General features: G+C 40.4%; 1 protein-coding gene across 12 annotated transcripts in view; it reads right to left on the bottom strand.

Annotated features, from left to right (window-relative positions):
- TANC2 (tetratricopeptide repeat, ankyrin repeat and coiled-coil containing 2) overlaps window positions 1-21,858 on the bottom strand; it is a 593,041-nt gene that overhangs the window by 287,678 nt on the left and 283,505 nt on the right. For all 12 annotated transcript variants that reach the window (XM_034755956.1, XM_034755955.1, XM_034755959.1 and 9 more), the window contains one exon: window positions 8,045-8,116. In XM_034755956.1, the coding sequence (XP_034611847.1) occupies window positions 8,045-8,116 (72 nt within the window). The remainder of the gene's footprint in view (window positions 1-8,044; window positions 8,117-21,858) is intronic.

Raw genomic sequence — 21,858 nt, 5'->3', positions numbered from 1 at the left:
TTAGAAATGATGCGTGAGATTCTTACCCCTTTCTTGTCCCTTTATGCCTGTTACAAGTGCCGGAGAGGCACAAAGAGTCTTGAAAAGCCCTGAATCCAGCTGGGGGAGAATTTCCCCTAGTATAGAAACTGAGGAAGATTACTGCAGGACTCCCTCACAAACCCTAGCACAGGGAGTATGCTTTGGGCAGGAGACGCATAGCACCAGCCCAGAACACTGCAGAGATTCTGAGAAGCATAGCCACCCATAGGCCAGCCTGCTGTGATTTCGAGCGGGGCTGTTAAAATTCCACCACGGGTTACTCTGGCCCCCAGAGCAGCCTAGAACTGGGAAGGCATGAAGGTGACTTGAAGCCACCTTAGCCCTTGTTCGTCTTGGGCTATGAGTTCTGTGCTACTCCTCTTAATTATTAGCATTCAGGGCCACAAAAAGAAATGTGTCAAAATCTATGCTAGCATCTGCTACACAAAAGTTGCAAAAGGAATGATCTGCATCAATCTTTAATTTTATAGCGATAAACTGCCACATATTAAATGCCACATTCCCTTTCTCCCAAGTAATGACGACATCTGAGAACTGTTCCTAAGCCAATTGTTTGGAAGCGTGTGCTCAGAGGACCAGAATGGTACTTTGGCGCTTCATATAGTTCAGTTTTTTAAATTACTGGCTTGGAAAGGAGGCTCAACGTGTCTGGGTGCAAAATTAAACATTTGACAAAAAGTACCATTCACTGAGTTGCTGTTCTTTTACAAAAGAGTGGGGTTGCAAAAGTGTAATTTAGGGCATAATTTGGATCTTTGTCTTCACATTTTTAACTAGTTTCTTGGGGTCAGTTTTGTGATCAGGAAAGGATTAACTGATTTCTTAAAAATAAAAACGGATCCAAATTTTCACACATCACTTGCAACAAATCAATTCTAATATTTGAAAAGAATTACTTAAGGACCTTCTGTTTCCAGAGGCATCTCACTAATACACTGGAGTACTGTGGCATTCTGTGATAACTTGCCTCCAAATTTACAATGGTTATCCTTTATTGCAAATATACATTACTTGATATCTGATGCATAAACTATACTTACTGAGCAGAGAATTATGAGAGGTGCATTTAAATTTCTCCCAGATTATCTCATTTCTTTGATTTTGCAAAAGATCAGATAGATTTTAGCCATGGGTTCTGATCACCTTTGTTCCTGTGTTATAATTTTCCTCTCCGAAAGCAATTATTTGATTTCCACTGGATAGCTTTGTGTGACTTTCAGTAGTTTGTGTGAATAAATATAGGTTTATAAAAACTAATTCACAGAGGTGGATAACAGAGCTGAATTGTCACATGTGGATAAGGCAGAAAAGATAAATGCCTTCGATACATTATAATTCAGAAGAGACAACAGCCTGAGTTTATTGTAGCTGTCCAAAAAAGGCTATATCAACGGTGTAAAATAGTCAAGGGAATACATTATTCATTCACATAGCAGAAAACAGATTTAAATAATTCTGAAGTTCTCAGACAACTCCTTATCAGAAAACTGATAAAAAGTTATACATTTTACAGCTAAAATATATGGACCCATAACCAATCTCAAAGTCAAGGAATACTTCACAACATAGCTGTATCCTTCTACAATGAAAAACAAAACAAAAATTAACTATTATTGCACATGCATGTTCAAGTGCAGTACTGGATGCCTCCATGTAGGACTCTTCACATCCATCTGACGATAGATGTTATTTTACTTGCCCACGTATCGAAGATTTAATCCTTAACTGATTTTTTTTTTTTTGCTTTTAAGACTTTAATTACCTCAAAGTCCTTCTACTGCCGTTTCTTTGATATGCAAATTCCCAATTCATTCATAATTGATAAAAATACTTTGAGCTGGACGCTTTGGACTGCTCTTTTCACTTCATACTGTTAAATGTTAAGAACATGCCTAAATGCTTTGCTGGATTGGGGCCAGAGTGCTCAGCAGTTTGCAGGATAATGCCCCTGGAGGGGTGCTATGCACAGGTTTCAAATTCCCTGAAAACACAGGTTCAAATTCCAGCATTCTGAGACAGCTTTAGTAGTAAGCACCACACAATTTACTGCATGTGTTTTTTTGGAAGAGATGTATAAGGCTTGAATGCTATGCATTTGCTCCATTATAGTATAGGTCTGCAACAGAATCTGTGGTCATCATATCTGGCACTTGTCTAAAGCTGAGGGATACGTAGTCCAGTGTATTTCTATACGAAATGAACAATAAATAAAGCAATAATGTGAACAAATGGCTATACACACTGATAGCACCTGCCATCTAAATTCTCAAAATGCTTTGCCAACTTTAATGTACTAACCCTCATAAAATCCTTGTCAGGTGGATGTTATCTTCATTTTACAGATACAGAAATTGGGGCACAAAAAATTAATCGATTTGCTTAAAGTCACACAGAGCAAGTAATTGGCAGAGCTGGAAAGAGAATCCAGAATCACTGAATTTCAGTCTCTTGCTCAAAACAGTGAACCATTCTCTTTTTCTTTTTTAGTCATTAATAAAACTTAAATTAAAAATGTTTTATTTATGGATTACCTACCAGATTTTAATTTTAACAAAAAAGTGATTCTGAATTCAGTAAATGCAAAGGAATATCTTTGGGGTGGAAAAATGGGAGAAATCGAAATTCTTGTTTTTTCACAATTGCAAAATTCAAAAGGATTTGAACAGATTATTCTGAAATTTGTTTCGGTCATACAGAATATCTGATTTATAAATCACTGAAACAAAGGATTTACAGTGACTAACCCACAACTTTAGCAGTATTGCTACAACATATACTTACCCAAGACAGATCCTGTACAGTGCATATACTAACTATTAAATTGTGTTCTGGATTATTTCAATATGATAAAATGTCATAGACTTAATAGATACATTTTTTTGTGATATTCCAAATTGTATTTTGATTTTTGTTGCAAGAGTCTGATGGTCTCACTTAAATGCTATGCATAACAAAATCTCTAAGCCCCTGTGGTGTAGTATGTATAGTATGTTAGCATATGGAATAAACATAGGTTACAGTTAATAATAAATCACCTGAAGCTTAAACACCCTTCATTTTTCCCCATGCAGAAGTCATACTGTCTCCTCTCCTAGACAGCTCTGAACCAATCTATTTTCATCTTCAGAACTTAATGCCAACATGATAATGCTTCTCCTGTCTGTACTAGTCCACATAGGTTGTGCTTATGCAAGCTAAAAGTTAGAGTAAAGTGGTATTTTGTTACTTTTTCCTTTGTTTTCTTTCCCTTTCCTGTTAATTGTGACTATTCCATGGGACACACTCATACAGAGCTCATTTCAAGTGTATACAGAGAAAAAAATCCCAAATTTTGAATGTTTACAAACAGAAACTGAACTGGTGCTGGCTCCATGCTGTGTTTTTCAGCTACTGCTAGGCTGAGTCAGAAGGTGGGTTACATGGGGATAGGAACCTAGGGAAAGAGAGGAGGGGCATGAGTCTTGGAGGGTATAAATGGGTGGCATGGAATAAGACAAGGGATGTGGAGCAGTAGCATGCCTCCAGTATTGCCAACTCTCATAATTTTTTCATTAGTGATGGGGTTTCAGATAGGGCTGGAGCTTGTCTTGCGATGACATGAATGCTCCAGCCCTGTCATGAAGTTCAACCCTGAAGGACGCAGGTAGATTCTCTCCCCCACTGCTCACTGTTTTCACAGGAGGGGAGGGCGAAGGAGGAAACAAAGTGCCCATCAGCTCAGTAGGCCTCTGCTCTTTCCTCCACTCCAATGAGCAATGGAATCTGCTCCTTGCTCTTCCCCTTTATGCAACAACCAGTTTGGGAATAGGGAAGAGGGATAAGGGCACCACTGCAGCCCCCTGACCCAAGGATGGGGTGGAGCGAAGAACCCCCGAAGTAACAGGAGGACTAGAGGTGAGGTTGGGGGAGCCAAACTGATGGAGAGATTAGGATGGCTGGGCAGATGAGAGGTTGAGGGCAGCACTGATATGGGGGATAAAGATTGGAACTGGCACTGATATGGGGGTGGATTGCAGCACTGGTGTGTGGACAGAACAGATGTGGGGGCTGTGGGAGAGGCAGAATTGATGAGATAGGCAGATGTGGTGTCAACATTGATGTGGGAACTGTGCCATGGTAAGGCCATGGGTGGCCAGACCTAGTAATAAAAGCCAGAGTCCACAGTGCTGAGACAGGAGTCCAGAGTCAGCTGGGTCAGGATACCGGGAAGTCAGAAGCAAGAGGCAAACTGGAGATCAGAACCACATCAGGAACTAGAGTCAAGCTGGGTCAGAGGCAGGAGACAAACTGGAGATCGGAACTACGAGTCAGATGCCAGGAAATCAAGCTGCAGAAGCATGAGCAATAGCACGAGGCTCACATTCCATAGCAGGATGGGGCCCAGTTGTTCACACAGCTTCCTGTTCCTACTGCTGGCTTAAGTAGGGCCAGCCGGTCAATCAACCACCCTGGAACTGCACCAACAGGACCTCGGGGCAGAGCCTCACACTGGCTTGACTTCATGGGTCCCAGATCAGCTGGAGGGTTGGAGCATGGCCATTCCCATGAACTCTGTGGACCTGGGCTCGAGACCAGCGAGTCATGACAAACTAGGATGACAGGACTGCTTTGGGTGTTGGGTGTCTCAGCTCCTGCCTGGGGTTTAAGCCCACCTTTTCAATACATTCAAGAGTGGGCAACACTCATTGTCACACACACACATTGGGAACGGGCAGAAACAGAATCATGAAACTGCGGCTAGATAAGTAAGAGCTATTTACACTAATGGCATCTTAAGTTTACAACATAAATAATTTGTGTGGGACTTTGTCACACACTGAATTGCACTATGGGCTTCAGCAGGCTGAAAAGTATTGAAAGGTGGAATGAAGAGACACTATCTGGATTTGGAATGAGGGAGCCTCTTATAGAGGCAGCAGAAGGTACAATAGATGGGAAGTTCATGAGAGGAAGGGGAATAAAGAGGCTGGGTCCCATAGGGTGGGGGCTGAAAGTGAGGGGAGGAACAATGGAAGCATGAAACTGAAGTGAGGAAGGAAGTGATTCCAGTTTATAAAAGAGGGTTGTCTCCTCCAACCACAACTTTTGAGTGGTTTCAGGTGAATGGAGGAGAAACAGGGAATAAGCCCTTAAATAACTGGATATTTTTAAATTTTCATCTCATTTCTGATCCATCCAGGGGACTTTATGTGCTTCCTCTGATGGTTAGAATTACACAACAATCATTGTGTAGAGTCCAGGGAATAAAGGCCCACATTTTCAAAATGTGCTCACACTTTCAAACACACATGCCATACTTCTGTGCAGCAAACAATGAGCATACAAAACAGGGTTTACCATCAATACAATTGTTTTTATAAATAACAAATAGATGATATCTAATGTCTCAATATAGGTTTGTGAAAGACCATATACATTTACATAGATAAATGATTAATATAGTTCGACAAGAAATGACTAACAATAATTTTAAAAAATTATGTATTAAAGTATGTATAAATGGTACCAAAGAAGAAGCAGGTCAGTCACTTTAATCACCAGGTTAACAAGATGCTATTTGGACAAAACTGGCCTTCTCCAGAACTCCTAAATGAAAGTTTATGAATAATGTATCTGTCCATGTGTTGGAGGGAAAGAAAGAGATAAAGCCTAAATTTTATCTTGTTTAACTTGACCATTTCAATTACTGAACGTATTTTTTATATATGTTGTAATTTACCTTTATACGCGTCACCTTTTTTTCTCTCCATGTCATTTTATTACAGACAGGGCTGGCAACATTGCCTACTATTAAAATTGTGTAATTATATGACCTTGTTTTCAATTGCTTATAACTTTGCCAAAATTTAACCATCTGGGCTGAAATCTTCTATGCTAGGGGTCTGCCTCAGGTTGAAGTTTAGTGGAAAATTTCAGCCCAAACAATTAATTTGTTTCCAAGAATGAGGCTAGTAAAAAAGACATTGTTTTGCTCATGTAAATTCAAACACCTTAGTCCTGGCATTTCCCAGTGTTTGAGTGCTTGACTTCACAACCTTAATAATGATCTTTTAATATGATTTTGTGTGTATATATAATGTTCTTGATCAAGTACATACTAGCAAACAACATACCTGCAGCCCATAGCTTAGCATTTTTCCTATAGCATGAAAAGATCTTTTCCAGTGAATCACAGGTATGTCTAGCAAGTATTCAGCAGTGTGCTTTAGAAGAATATAGTACCTCAGACCATCAAAGTACCTGATTGTTATGTCCATCAAACACAATCAGAACATTCTGAAATCAGGACTTTAGTTAAACCTACGTATATGTATGTATGTACATATTTTAAATCTAAACAAATTAAACCACATCAGAGAGCACAATCAGAGAAAATGGGCTAGATATTCCCTTTACAATTAAAATTACCAATAATAGCTTTTGTATATTAAATAGAGGGAGGATTGAAAAGAACAGGTTATAATTTACTGTTATTAACCTTTTATTCCCTACCAAAACTCCAGGAAAGCAACCTGGTTCTGAATCCAATGTGGCTCTGGGAGCGTGTACAGTCATTAGAATTCATTATTTCTTTCTAATCTAGCCTCAATTCTTATTATTTAAGATATAAAATTCCAAATTAAAAAAACTATTACAGACAACAAACCTCTATCAACAGTTGCCATTTCACACGGTTCAATAGTTTTAGTTCCAAATACCCATACCCCTAAATTTGTCTGCAGGCTTCAATCACTCAGAATACTTTTGCCAATACAATATTCTGCTGGCAACATTGGAACACAGCCAAAGAACAGAACTATTGCTCTGAAGTCAATGTCACTTCAACAAACTATTCGGACTCTACAGCAACAACAGATTTGGGGAAGGAAAAGAAAAGTGAAACAGAATTACTCCTGGAATCAGGTGCAGAAAACCACAGTGTGAATGAGCAAACATACCACCTAGGAGAGGCTTGTTACTATGGAATGCCTTCTTAGTAGGCTGGTGAGCTGCATTTAAGGCTCCAAACACCAGAGAATGACCTACAACAGTATTTAACAGATCCAAATTCTCTTTTCTACTCCTACTGTATTACTGCTCTCCACAAATACAACATGGACCTCCCACCTCAGTGTTGGAGGATGGAGAAACTTGCCCAAAGGAAATGGTGTCCTTCTGCTGCATTGCAGTGAAGGACAGGATTTCCAGAGCCCAAACTAGATGCTACACACTCTCCATGTTACTACCCATGCACCCGTCTCCAGAAATGGGGGCAGAAGATTCATAGATTCTAGGACTGGAAGAGACCTCGAGAGGTCATCGAGTCCAGTCCCCTGCCCGCATGGCAGGACCAAATACTGTCTAGACCATCCCTGATAGACATCTATCTAACCTACTCTTAAATATCTCCAGAGATGGAGATTCCACAACCTCCCTAGGCAATTTATTCCAGTGTTTAACCACCCTGACAGTTAGGAACTTTTTCCTAATGTCCAACCTAGACCTCCCTTGCTGCAGTTTAAACCCATTGCTTCTGGTTCTATCCTTAGAGGCTAAGGTGAACAAGTTTTCTCCCTCCTCCTTATGACACCCTTTTAAATACCTGAAAACTGCTATCATGTCCCCTCTCAGCATAAAATAAGTGCCTGCAGAGTGCTTCTGCCACTGCTCTGTGGAATAGTAGGAAGAACTCCTTCATCCCCAGCCCCCAAGAAGATCCCCAGTTCACAGCCTGAGGACCTGAGGATGTGAAGCCCATATACATAAATTAATAGATACTACAGCATTTATTTGAAAGGCTCCCACATGAATATTGTGCACCATACATTATTCCAGCTTCATTTCAACCCTTAAAATGGATCATTTTGTACCTTTCTGATCGTTATTAAATTGGTATATATCTAAATTACAATAAAAGCTACAATAAACCAGAAGAGCTGGATATCTTACCAAAATAGAAAAACTGCACAAAGCGGTAACATAAGAGAAGTAAGCCCTCGAAGGAAAATGATACAAGCATTACCTTGCCCAGATCGGCTCTGGCGGGAGTCTACACTTGGCTGTCTTCGGTCTGGTGGTTCCTCGCTCCCTCCATCTGCATGAGAACCAAAACAGCATAAGTATACCAACATAGCAGATAGGTCAGGTAGACGCAACTTTTCCTCAAATACCATCACTTATCTTCTAGAAACAGCAGAAAAACAGGTCAATCTTGTTGTGTGAGTGACGAAATTAAAAAGGAGGAAAAAAACCAAATGCCTATATCCTGTATGGTATTTTTTTTATTTCTGTATAGCCCACTATAGCCACAATGCATGAGGTCCTTGCAGATGCATAGACTAAAAAAAACAAAAAACAAAACTGCCTTTAATTTTCTTCTGCCGATCCCAGACTTCTTAAAATCAGAATCATACTTGTGCTTTTTCCATGAGTAAATTAATTCCTTTGTCTTGAATAGTTTTGTAAAAATACTAAATTTAACATATGTGAAACAAGTCCATAGTCAGCAGTAAATTGGAATATTGTGTTAAATATTGCTTCCCTTTGAAAATAATTCTATAAACAAACCAGGAAAAAAAATGTTTCTTGTTATCTCCTCCTGAAACTGTTTAGTAAAGCTGCAGCGGTAAATAGTAACAAGTAAATCTTGCTAGACAGATACTGAAAAGAACATGTAAATATTTTACAATTAATTACATGCCACTCTTCATTGATCAACTGACCAGATTAGTAACAATAGATGAGCAGATCAATAGAGATGTTTCAGTACATGTAGCAAACACAAGCTGAAAGCAGAAACAAGGAACTAGGAATTAAATGCATCATACTGAGAGTTATTTTAGCCTGGCTGTACAGAATGTTAAAGACCATAACAACATACACAAATATAGCAAGTACATGGTACAATCCAAAAGCCATTAGTCCTTACACAGGCAAAACTTCTAATGTCTTTAAGAAGTGTTTTAAAGTGATAAAACTTCTTAAATAGGAGGTTTACATCAGTAAGAACTTCAGGACTGGGCCAATAGCTTTGAGTGTATAGAAAGGTAAAACTTATGATTAAAATAAAAGTATAGTATTATATTAAAATATATAAAATATTTTTATAGATAAATCAACTGAACTTTGTCACAACCTGCTCAGTGATTGCATGCAAAAATGCTTCTTTCTTTTGAATGATCCTGCTGGTTCTGGTTTGAGAGAGACCCTATACTTCAAAAATTGGGGCATATCAATAAAATTAGCATGAGAATGTCTAAAACCCAAAGCTTTGTTTCTTGGCTAGGAAGAGCAATGATCCTAGGACAGCTGTCCACAAGGGCCAGTTTCCCAAAGCAAGTTACAGCTTGGCAGCCCTCGTAACTCATGTCAGCTGCTTTTGGCACCAGGGTGCAGGTGAACTCCAGCCATGTCACTTTCCCTGGTCATGTTTCTATTCTGGCTGTGTAACCCACACACCTCCTGGGTGTGGTGTCAAGGAAAAGATGGCATAGGAACTATTCTAGCAGCTCTACAATGTTCAAGAATCCCACTACATGGGGTTATCCTCCTTGGGTTCAGTACGCTGAGTTTAGAGCTGCTCCGTGCCATTGGAGTGGAACAAAGCAGCACTAATACAACTGAGGACGGAGTGGATATACCTACATTGTTAGTTATAGTATAAAATTCTTATTGGAAAATTCCTTCCCTTGGTTTTTGAAAATTATTGTGCATGAAGACAGAATGAAAATCACCAACAGCCCCCTGGCTACAAGCCCAGATTGACAACCACTAAGTCATGGACGTTTCAAATGAGTGCTTTCATTCAGAGTATGAAAACACAATTCAAGATGATGACTTGGTTAACTGAATTTTTTATAAAGGGCTCTAAAGAAATATCACAGTAGATGGAAAAAAACAGAAAAATCTATATCTGTGAGAAAGGGCATGCATTATTAAAACATCAAAAGGTACACACTTATTTTTTTTACTTTTATGATCTATACTCTATCACGTAGAGCATTCAAATAAAACTTAAAAATCTTATTAGAATAAAGAATTAAAAAACTAGATTAAAAGGAATAGGTGAAATATTTGTTTCCATGAAATTGGTTTTTAAGTAGTAAAGTTATTTGGAATATCAGATAGTACCTCTTTATACACTGCCTCTCCACAACTATTTAGGTAACAGTGATACTAGTCAGTTAGATTATACTTGAATTAAACACTTTTAAACAACAAAGTAAGCTCAAACGAGCTGTGTTAAGCATACATTTTCACTGGCTAGCATAGAAAAACATGATACATTATCTTTAAAATGCCTTTCACAATAATTTAGAAGCTTAAAGAGCTCCATATTCCCTAAGTACTTTCGTGTATGCCTGAAAAACATAGTAGTTTAAAAGATACTGAAAATCTAATTAATCTAAAATCTGATCTAATTCCACATATAAGGGCTAAATTGTTCTTGAAGGCCATGCACTGTTCGGAGGGAGGACTCTCCTGCAGAAGCAGCACACACATGCAGTGTGCACTCTGGTGTGAAGTTTAGTAGCGAAGGAAGAGAGATAGCTGGTGTACCATGATCCCACGCTCACCTCAACCCTTCCTTTTTGCACATTTGAGCAGGGCCAGCCACAATTTGTTAATGCCCTTTATAAAAACAATGTAATTAGAATTTAGGAGACAGAGATGCTTAAAGTACCAGATAAGTACCCAATGAAATTACTATCAATAAAGCAATCAGTTACCAATACTGGTTTCAGAATTATCTGGCTCTCCAATTTCCCTTTAAGCAGTGCCTTCACAAACCAAGAGAAATCTCCACTAACATAGGATTTACTGAATGTATACCGAGAGAAAGAAACAGCCTGTGCATCTTTACCTTATAAAAGCAAACAACAGAGGATGACAGAGAGGAAAAGATGAAGAGGCTCAAGGATTAAAACTTTTACACATCATGTACTGTATCTAAGATGGACTCCTACCAAAGTTGTGTAGGGCTACACTTCTGAGAACTCAAATACCTCATTTGTTCTATTTTATTGTCTTGAGATCCTTAACATGTTTCCTACACCTTCTTATATGCCCCTGACTGTACTTTTTGAAAAAGTTCCTGTTTTTCTTTGGACATAATTTTTTACTGTGGTAATCACTAGTATCAGTTAAGTCCCAGTTTGTTGTATTTAACACTGTATCCTCCAGTGCTCTCAAAGGGTTAATAAAATTAACATGCAATTGTTGTAGACCCATAATTGCTGCAGTTGCCCTGTGATGAGAGGTAGCACTAGCAGTCAAAAGACAATATGTAATGATGTGTCTCTTCGGACAGGAAGTGTGATAGACTTCAAGAGCGGGAGGAAGGAAGCCAAACAGCCAATCTGCATCTGGGATCATATTAATCCCAAACTGTTTCCATTTTTCATTTTAACAAGGAAACAATAATTTTCCATCAAACAAAATGAAGCAGTAATAGTATAGTTCATTATGTCTCCTTTAGTGAGGCAGTAAACATAACCTGCCGGTTGGAAGTCTGAAGCCTTTTGCCTTAATTTATCAGTATCCTTTTCTGGCTACCACATTTTCATCCACTTTTCAACATCACACCCAAACTGTAAAACTGAGATGGTTTTCATATTCTTTTTCTTTTAAAATAAATATATTGTTGCCCTTTGCCCAGGGGAAGAAGTTTTGAGGCCTGGAGGAGATTTATGTGACACAGAGTCAAGTATCAACCTTGTGTGTTTTGTTTATTTATGTACCATTTCCTCAAACAGAGGTAGCAACTAACTGCACACAGGCAACTTTTTCCTCTTGAAGAAACCTCAAGAAAGGGCTGCTGCCCCATCTTAGAAAGGGTCTGTGTTTGTCTCTCTCCAGGACTCACACATACCCAATGCTTGACACACTCTATAATAAGCCCCAGTGTTATACTCCTGAGAAACCCCTATTCAAAGGCTCCTCTCCAACCTTATGGTCTGGAAAAGGCAAGACCCTCCTTTTGTGCAATTACTTTGCAATACAAAAGAAGCTCAGAAAGGTCTAATTGCCCAGACAACGAAGAATGCTTGAACCCACTCAATAACCCTAACAACTCTCCCAGGGCATTTATTGCAATATTTTAAAATATCCACTTTGTGACACAGCAGTTCAAAAATGATATGTACAGAACTCCAGGTTCCAGCCCTGCAAATATCAGTCTCAGGGACTTACTTCAGGCAAGCAAAAGATCCTGCTACAACTCTGCGGGAAAGCAATTGTACAGGAATTTCTGCTAACACGTAACATTCAGCAATAAATTGTTGAATCCATCTAGAAATAGTTTGGGAAGATGCAATATGACCCAGGCGATTTTTAGCATAAAACATGAATAATACATATGGATTTATGAAAACTTTTAGTTCTATTTCAATAATATGGAAGAGCTCTTCCCGCACCCAAAGTATGTAAAACAGATGCTCACTTATTAGTAAATGGTCTTGGAAAAACTACTGTTAAATTGTCTGATCGATGAGAAATTCAGAAACCACTTTTGGCAAAAAAAAATGGGATCATGTCTAAGAACAATGTTATCATTATGAAAAACCATAAATGATGGATCAGCCATCAAGGTATTTAACGTAATTCACTCACACTGCTGGTTGATGTTATGGCAATAACATATGCCACCATAAGAGATAAATAACACAAAGAACACTCAGCCACGGGTTCACAATGCATCTGAAGTTATCATCGCTGATGGTGAAGGTGGCTTGAACTGGATGCCTCTGAGGATATTTGCAATGACTGAGCACCATGTCAACGAGTTCAGAATGTCTCGAGGTAGGTCAACATTTGAATACTGTCCAGATCTGTCCTGCAGATTTGAGAAACCCAATGCTGCGTTGGCCTCTTTTTCAGACTCACAAATGGAGTCACATAAGTAATAACTGCCATGAGACCCAGAAAGAAAGTAGCTTTATGAATGACATATTTGAATGTTTAAAATATATTGCACCATTTTTAAAAATCTGCCCTCAGGTAGAAAGGCTTTCCCTGATACTGAGTTCAATACAGAGCCTGTATATAAAATTCTCTAAGTTGGACAGAGAGTAGAGTTTTTAACATTCAGAAGTAGCACCAGGGCTGGAAAAAAAAGGTGGTTATATAAGTGATGTGACTTAATAGATCTTCACAAACAGCATCCTTCAACAGCCATTCATCCAAAAATGATGAACTAAAATACCCTGCTTTCTCAAATGAGCTGCTATCACAGAGAGGCACTTCGTAAATTCTCTTGTTGCTGTGGACAGGTCAATGTAATAAGCTTCTATTTGCTGATAAAATGGGCTAACATGTCTCCAAATAGAGGAAGGGAAGAACCCTTGCTAATCGGCTCTCAGTACGCGACCCTCACATCAAATCTGAGGACTGCTGTTCAACAAAGATGACATGGAAGGAGCATATTGTTTAGATTTAGGCCTCAATCTAAAAGATTTCTTCTTGTGTTGGCTCTGGAAAGATGTAGGGTGCTGGTGTTGCAGCTCATGCCTTTGAATTGATGAGAAATAAAATGAGGAAGACTGTGGATAATACTATGTCTCATAATGGAAAGGAGTAGAAGATCATCTCCTAGTAGAAGAAATCAAGCTAAAAAAATTGGGGCCATTGAGCTTGTCTCCTTGAGCTTTCCCAATCATCTTTTCACCGAAAAGCCCACCACCTTCAAAGGGGAGATCCTTCACCTTAATTCTAGTATCCAAAGCCAGAGAAAAAGAGCAAAGCCAAGTATGTTTCCTCAGAGTAACTGAAGAAGCCAATCCTCTGGCAGAAGAGCCTGAGGCATCGAACAAAGCTCTGAGAGCATGCTTTGCCACATTTTGACCTTCCATTAGGATCGCATTTGCTAATCTCCTGTTACCATCCAACAAATCCTGCACAAACAATATTGTCTTTTTCCAAAGGCAGAATTCATAGCGAGCCATAACTGCTTAATAATTTGCTACCCTAATACTAAGGGAATCAATATTCTTTCCCTTCTCGATCAGCAGGATTGGAATGTGCTTGCTGAGACCTCAATCTGCTACTGGCAGTAGCCACCAATAGTGGACTATGTACACAACATGTGTGAAAATATGAAAACTGCTCCAAGGGTATCTGATGTAATTTGTTTGCCTTCTTGGAAACAGGCTGGCAAGAGGCAGGCGTGGACCAAACTGTCTTAGGATCCAGCAGACCACTGAGAATTAGTAATGATAACCTACTATTGGAGATAGCGCCAACAACGTTGAACACTGGATGGAAGGTTTCCTCCATGGCAACTGAAGGTAAGTGCAATATAGACGCCATGCGATCCACCAGGTCATGAAACTGCAGAGCATCCTCACAGCATCCTCTGTACCAGATGACTGGAGAATAGCTAATGTAACACAGATGTTTAAAAAAGACTCCAGAGGTGATCCTGGCAATTACAGGCCAGTAAGCCTAACTTCAGTACCAGACAAACTGGTTGAAACTATAGTGAAGAACAGAATTATCAGACACAGATGAACACAATATATCAAGAAGAGTCAACATGGCTTTTTTAAATGGAAATCATGGCTCACCAATCTATCAGAATTCTTGGAGGATGTCAACAAGCATGTGGACAAAGGTGATCCAGTTGAGACAGTGTGCTTGGACTTTCAAAAAGCCTTTGACAAGGTCCATCACCAAAGATTCTTCAGCAAACTAAGCAGTCAGAGAATAAGAGGGAAGGTCCTCTCGTGAATCAATAACTGGTTAAAAGTCAGGAGACAACGGGTAGGAATAAATGGTAAGTTTCCACAGTTGAGAGAGGTAAAAGCAGGATCCCCCAAGGATATGTACTGCAACCAGTTGTGTTTAACATATTCATAAATAATCTGGAAAAATGGAGTAAACAGTGAGGTGGCAAAGTTTGCAGACAATACAAAATTACTCAAGAGAGTTAAGTCCAAAGCTATCTGTGAAGAGTTACAAAGGGATCTCACTAAACTGGGTGACTCAGCGACAAAATGGCTGATGAATTTCAATCTTGACAAACTCCTCAGAAGGCCAGCTGAGTAGCTTAGAATGTGATCTATAACAGACAGACAATTACTGTTATATTCCTTTTGCCAGTTACACAGAGCATAAGAAACCATAACAATCATGTACAATAACATTCAGCACAGGTTATAAATGGGTATATGCTACCTGTGCCTTCTGTTTCTAGTTCCTTGTTTTTCTTCTTCTACCAATTATCCCTTTAAAAACCATGGCACAACAAATCCCCCACAAGCACAAGACAAATGCATATTTTCAAGTGACTAGGAAAGGGGAAACCCACAAGAGGTTTCAGCAACCCTAAAAAAATAATCCAGTGAACAAACCACTGCACAGTAATTACCAGACCAGCCTTGGAATACAAGCCAGTTGCATCTGCAGTTACTTTGATCTCATGTCAGCAATAATATGCTGCCTCCAGCTCACCTCATCCCCAGGTATTCATGTTTATGTTAAAGGCAAAGAGACCAGGTAATAAAAACAGCAATAAAGTGACATCAGCCTGACACTGCTACTCCTTTATTTAATTGCAATTGTCCTTACAGCACAGAGGGTGCCTATTTCTTTTTTTTTAAGTTCTTTATCTCTTTTTGTCTGACAAAGCAATCATTAGCAGCAGGCAAGCACAAGGGTGGGTCAGGTTTCTCAATGCATGCTGGGAAATCTGCTGCAAGAACAGACTGCATTAGCTATACCAGTGCTTTGTGAAACTGTTAACAAAGAGCACTCCAGCATAATAGCTTGAGTCAATATTTGTAAAAGTCTGAACCATACAATGCACTACACTGTATAAAGACTGTTTGTAAAACACAGGACGCCCACAATAAACCAGGCCAGTAGTTAGAAACGGATTTGATTCCAGCCAAGTCTGTCATCCCTGCCAAAAGAAAGGAGTACTTCATGCACACTATATCTAATACAATGTGGCTCAAAAGGCTCACAACTGCCATCAGGATCCTGAAATACACACATGGAAAGTCAAATTACCAAATTTGATCAAAGCATGCTGATTACAACACGGGACTGCAGCAGGATCAATCCCATGGCCTTAGGGCACTGTTGCCATGTGAGCGACCAGCTCAGTTCCCTTTCCAGACTGTGTGTATGTCTCTGTCTTATCAGGGGCTTGCAAGCACCATGGAGGTTGTGCATCCCAGTGGATTCAGGTCAGGCTAAGTAACGACATGCTCTAAATGCAGCTATTTAGTATTTGTCTACAGGAGATTTATCCCTAAAATTGTACCTCCGCTGGCTAGTAAAGCAGAGATAAGGAAAGAGGGGACCAGAATAGCACAAATGCATTACTAAAAAGAGACAGTATAATGTAGCCAAAACTTCTTCCTAATAACAAAGTTTACATACAATTTAACAACACTTCTTCTCTTAAATAAACATGCTCATTACAAAATAACTATATTTTCTAACAAATGAACATTGCTATTGAAATCACTCAAAAAAGGGATTTAATAAAAAAGGAGACAATATCACAGGGCTGGGAACCCATTGGCCCTGATCCCCCTCCCACCGTCCGAACCCCTCGGTCCCAGCCCGGAGTACCCTCCTACACCGCAAACCCCTTAACTCCAGCCCCACCCCAGACCCCGCTCCCCCAGCCAGAGCCTTCCCTTCCCCGCACCCTCCCGTCCCAGCCCAGAGCCCCCTCCTGTACCCTGAACGCCTCATTTCTGGCCCGACCCCAGAGCCCACACCCCCAGCCAGAGCCCTCACCCTTTCCCACACCCCAACCCCAATTTTGTGAGCATTCATGGCCCGCTGTAATTTCTATACCCAGATGTAGCCCTCAGGCCAAAAAGTTTGCCCACCCCTGCAATATCATCTAACACAATTCAATCCCTCCATGCAGGGGTTGCTGCACTGAAACTGGGTGTGTGTGACAGAATCCACCTTATAAAGGGCCAGCTCATATACAGAGAACTTCAACCTTTATTATTGCCAGTACCCTGATTCATTTGTGAACATTACTTCCACTATTTAAACAGCAAATATTTTTCCTTAATGGCTTTCTTATTTCCATCCACCATCACTCTTATCTATAAATGTAATTTTAGAAAGTATTTTTATTTTGTTTTAGATGCATTAATTTATACTTTTGTTCTGTTCTTTATATTAGAATAACAGCTGGATGACTAGACTCACAACTAGAACGCAAAGCTGCACCAAACTTTACAGTAATGAGTCAATGGAGTGCGAAAGCTCAGAATGCAAAAAAGGAAGAATATCAACACCCCAACTATAATATCATTGCCTTAACATGAAAAGCAATCCAATAATAGCTTTCCAACTGTGGCAAGTTTATTATGCAAAGTAATGGGGAGTTATAAATCATAGCAATGTTTTCATAGACATGCTATTACATTCAGTAATTGCTCATATATTGGTCTCCAACAGTCAGAGAGTCAAGGCATATTTTCCACACAAAGACGCTAATAATTAAGAAAATATAATCGATATAGGTACTGCTTGATCTCATATTTGAAATGAGTTTAGAAAAGCAGAGAGTTCATACTCAGTTAATATGGATAGTGTTTTCTCCTTATTATAGTTTTAAATATAGACACACTGGATGTATGAGCAGCGAGAGAGAGGAAGATAATTTCATTGAAGTATGGTACTTATTGTACCCATGTTCTGGGGATAACTTTCTGTATCATAAAAGCTGCAGCATCACAAACAAGAAATCTTTTCTGGAATCGTGGTTATGATGAGAAAAGATGCAGTCCAATATGATGTATTATTAACACTGATTAATATATACCTACAGACTCAGAGTGGCTAACTCTGTTAAGTATCTCTATTTATATTGCACATTTTAATTTTATAGAGAGAGACATACACATATTTCATATTTTGGTGCACATCAAAGTAAGCATTCGCTTTACAGTTATGTAAAGTTTGGCATAGTAAGAGAGGTTGAGTGACTTGCTCTCCATTCGTTGAGCACATGACTAACACCTGTAGAGTCACTATTCATTTCCATTTCAGAAGTGGAATCTGATTCCATGTTCAGTAAAGTTAATGATACTTATCTCCTTTGTAAAGCGCTTCAAGATCAATTGTTGAAAAGTGCTATATAAGAGCTACGTATTATTATTACTTTATACTTTCAACTTTAAACCTATATTGATGAAAGTACTATTTCCAAAGTTTCTAAACAAAAGCTACACCTCATCTCGACTATCTGCACTGTTCTACTGCTGGGGAGTTAGCTGGTGGAGAGAATACAATATGCAGTCATGTTGCATGGAAAGCTAATCCAGAGATACAACAGAGACTAAGAATATCCACATTACCAACGAAGATGCCTCCAGAAGACAGTCAATCCCTATTCAGATGCTCATCTCAAGACTCTGTGCGCTTGACTGTGAATGCTAAGAGGACTGGAAATAACAATGGAAATCCAGTTATATTTTCATGTTGAAGGGTATGACTGGGTTCTATACATATGTATTCAGAACCTTTTGTTTAGTTAATGGATGTGCCCTTATTGACAAGCCAAAGATGAGATTACATACCTGTAAATGGAGGTTCTTCAAGATGTGTGGTCTTATTTGGATTCCAAATGTCGGCGTGTATGCACACCATGCGCCAGAAGGTTTTCTTAGCAGTGTCCATTGAGACACACGTGCATCATGCATCCCCTCATGCTCGCAGCCGAAGGTGTAATAGGCTGTGTGGGTTGACACCTCTCCAGTGTCTCTCTTACCGCTGAGTAATCGAGTCCGCAGCAGAGGGGATGGAGGAGGGGTACTGGAATCCAAACAGGGACCACACATCTCAAAGAACCTCCAGTTATAGGTAAGTAACCTCCTATTCTTCTTCGAGTGATGGTCTCTATATGGATTCCAAACATGGGTGAGCAGCGAGCAGGGATTAGCATGGAAGTGTAGTCTCCAGTACAGCGTGGCTTACAACTGCGTCTGCAGCCATCAGTTGCGTGATGGTATAGTAGGATGGGAAGGTGTATATGGAGTGCCACATTGCTGCGTGACAGATGTTCTACAATGAGACATCTGTGAGGCAGGTCAACGTGGCTGTGTGCACTCACATAGAATGCGCTTTCATCCATCTGGCGATGGTACATTGGTGCACATGAAACATTCATGGATGCACCCAGAGATCCATTTAGACATGCGTTGCAAAGAGAGGGCTTGTCCCTTGTACCAGTCGGCATTGGCTATACCGTCTTGGTGACGCACAAAAGGAACGGATTTGGGGAAAGCAGAACACTAGGGCACAGTGGAAGCAGAGGGAGTTCAGGACTCTGTCTGTGTGGGAGGCGTGAGATTTGGGACAGAAGACAGGAAGATGGATGGTTTCCTCCCTAGGGAGGAATTTCAGGTGTAGCCACAAGGAAATGTTATCTTTGTGGAAGATGGCGTAAGAGGGGTCAACCATCATGGCTGCCAGCTCACTGACCTGTCTAGTTGAGTTAATGGCTACTAAGAAGATCACTTTCACGGAGAGATGGTGAGGGAGCACGTTGCCAGTGGCTCGAAGGGTGTTTTCAAGAGAGCGGAGAGAACGAGAATAAGGTCCCATGAGGGTGTGGGCTTGAGGACTGGCAGGAAGGCATTGGGCAGGCCCTTTAGGAAATGAATAGTGATAAGGTTTGTGAACAGTGAGGCGCCGTCCATTGAGGGAAGAAAGGCAATGAGCACTGCCAAGTGGACCTGGACAGAGCTGTAGGTAAAGCCTGATGTTTTGAATTCGAGAAGATAGTCTAGCACAACAGGTATGGATATCACAGTCAGTGGTTGCTGATGGCAGTGAGCTCATGAGGTGAAGTGCTTCCATTTCACTCGGTAGCAGACCCTGGTGAATGCTCTCTTGCTTTGATTAAGGATGTGTTGCACTAGACTGGAACATGCGCTGTCTACCCTCAAACCCCATCCAAAAACCAAGTTGTGAAGTAAAGAGGGCGCAAATGAGATGCTGGAGTCTGTCCCGATTGTGCGTGAGGAGATCTACGAGTGTTTGGAGGTGGCGTGGTGTGGAGGCAGAGAATCTGAGGAGGTCCATGAACCAAAACTAACAGAGCCAGAATGCGGTTACAAGCTAATCCCAGCAAATCTTGCATAGCACTTGTGGGAGGAGGAAAATGGGGGGAAAGGTGTAGCAGAGACCACTCATCCTGGGGAGGAGAAGAGCATCACCCTGCAAGTCCTTTCCTATAGCTCTCCTGGAACAATAAAGGGGCAGGTTGCAGTTCTCGTGAGTGGCGAAGAGATCCCAGCACAGTGTGGCCCATTTGTGGAAGAACCACTGGAATGTGGAATTGTGTAGTTCCCACTTGTGGTTCACCTAGAGTCCTGTTGAGCGCTTCGACCAGGGAATTTTGGGTGCCTGAAGGGTACATGGTTTGGAATGTCACTTGGTGTTTGATGCACCAGTTTCAAAAGTGGATGGACTCAGAGCAGAGGGAAGGAGACTTGGTGCCACCCTGCTTGTTGATGTAAATTACAGCTGTGATGTTGTTGGAGAGCACATGAATGTGTCTGGACTGAATGAGAGGGAGAAACACCTGGCACGCAAAATGGACTGCCTGCAATTCCAGGACGTTTATATGCATCCTAGTGTTTAGTGACATCCAAACGCCTTGGGCTGTGTGACGTTCCAGGTGTGGTCCCCAACCCATGAGGGAGGGATCCATTGTGATGGTGACTTGCAGGGTAGGAGGGGCAAAGGGGGCACCAACCATGACCTTGGAAGAGTCAGTCCACCACATGAAGGAGGCCAGAACTGTCCAGGGGACCAGGACTCTGGTGTCCAAATGATGCCTGTGTGGTCTGTAGACAGAGAGAGGCCACAGCTGTAGGCAACGCATGCAGTGTCACCAAGGTACAGGCTGCCACATGTCCAAGGAGGGAGAGACGGCCTGGAGTCCCACTTTGGCCAACAGCTGTCCCTCATCCAACAGTGCCATGAACTGCTGCTGTTGGTCCAGTGGCAGCTTGTCCCTCAACTCTGTTATTTTATTGTAATTGTTGAAGTCATGTTTAGCTAGCAGAGCCTGATAACTGGCAATGTGGAACTGGAGCCCTGCTGAGGAGTAAACTTCCTTGCCTAGCAGGTCCATCCTCTTTGCTGCTCTGTCTGGGGGAGTGGATTTCTGCGAGTGCTGGTGGGCCCACTCCACCACTGCATGGACTACGAGTTGTGGGTGAATGTGTAAAAAGGAAGTCTGTTCTACTAATATTGATTCTGCTTATCAATAAGAACACATCCATTTACAGATAAAAAGATGATGAATGAAAATAGGTAACAAAGTCAATGATACAGAAATAGAGCTATAGAGCAAATTTTCCAACATACCTAAATGACTCAGAAGCCTGAGTTCCATCGACTTCCAATGGGATACAGGTTCCTAAATCAGTTAGGTGTTTTGAAATTTTTTTTAGCCATCACACACAATTTCACAGTACACTGGAAGAAACTCTTATGCAACATTCAGAATTTCCATAATACCAATATTTGTTTTTGAAACATCTTTTGATGAACAATCTTCATGTGGAATTATGGACAAGGCTAGAAGATACCCTAAAATAATAGTTCATTATCTCAATCATTTAAATAAATGTAATATTGGTCTTTTTGGAAACTACATAAAGTTAATGGGGCAGTGTGGGAAGTAATCAGCTGAAAATAATGTTTACTGTCACTAAATTAGAAAGGTACTAATTTGCTGTAATCCAAGTGCATCAACTTACAATTATTTATATGAGTTTAGATTTCAAGCTGTTTTGAGGAAATACTGGATCATCCAATAAAAGCAACTGAAGTTCTAGAAACTGA

This window comes from Trachemys scripta, chromosome 23 (assembly GCF_013100865.1).
Source record: "Trachemys scripta elegans isolate TJP31775 chromosome 23, CAS_Tse_1.0, whole genome shotgun sequence".
Taxonomy (NCBI): Eukaryota; Metazoa; Chordata; order Testudines; family Emydidae; genus Trachemys; species Trachemys scripta.
This window is presented reverse-complemented; position numbering and strand designations above follow the sequence as displayed.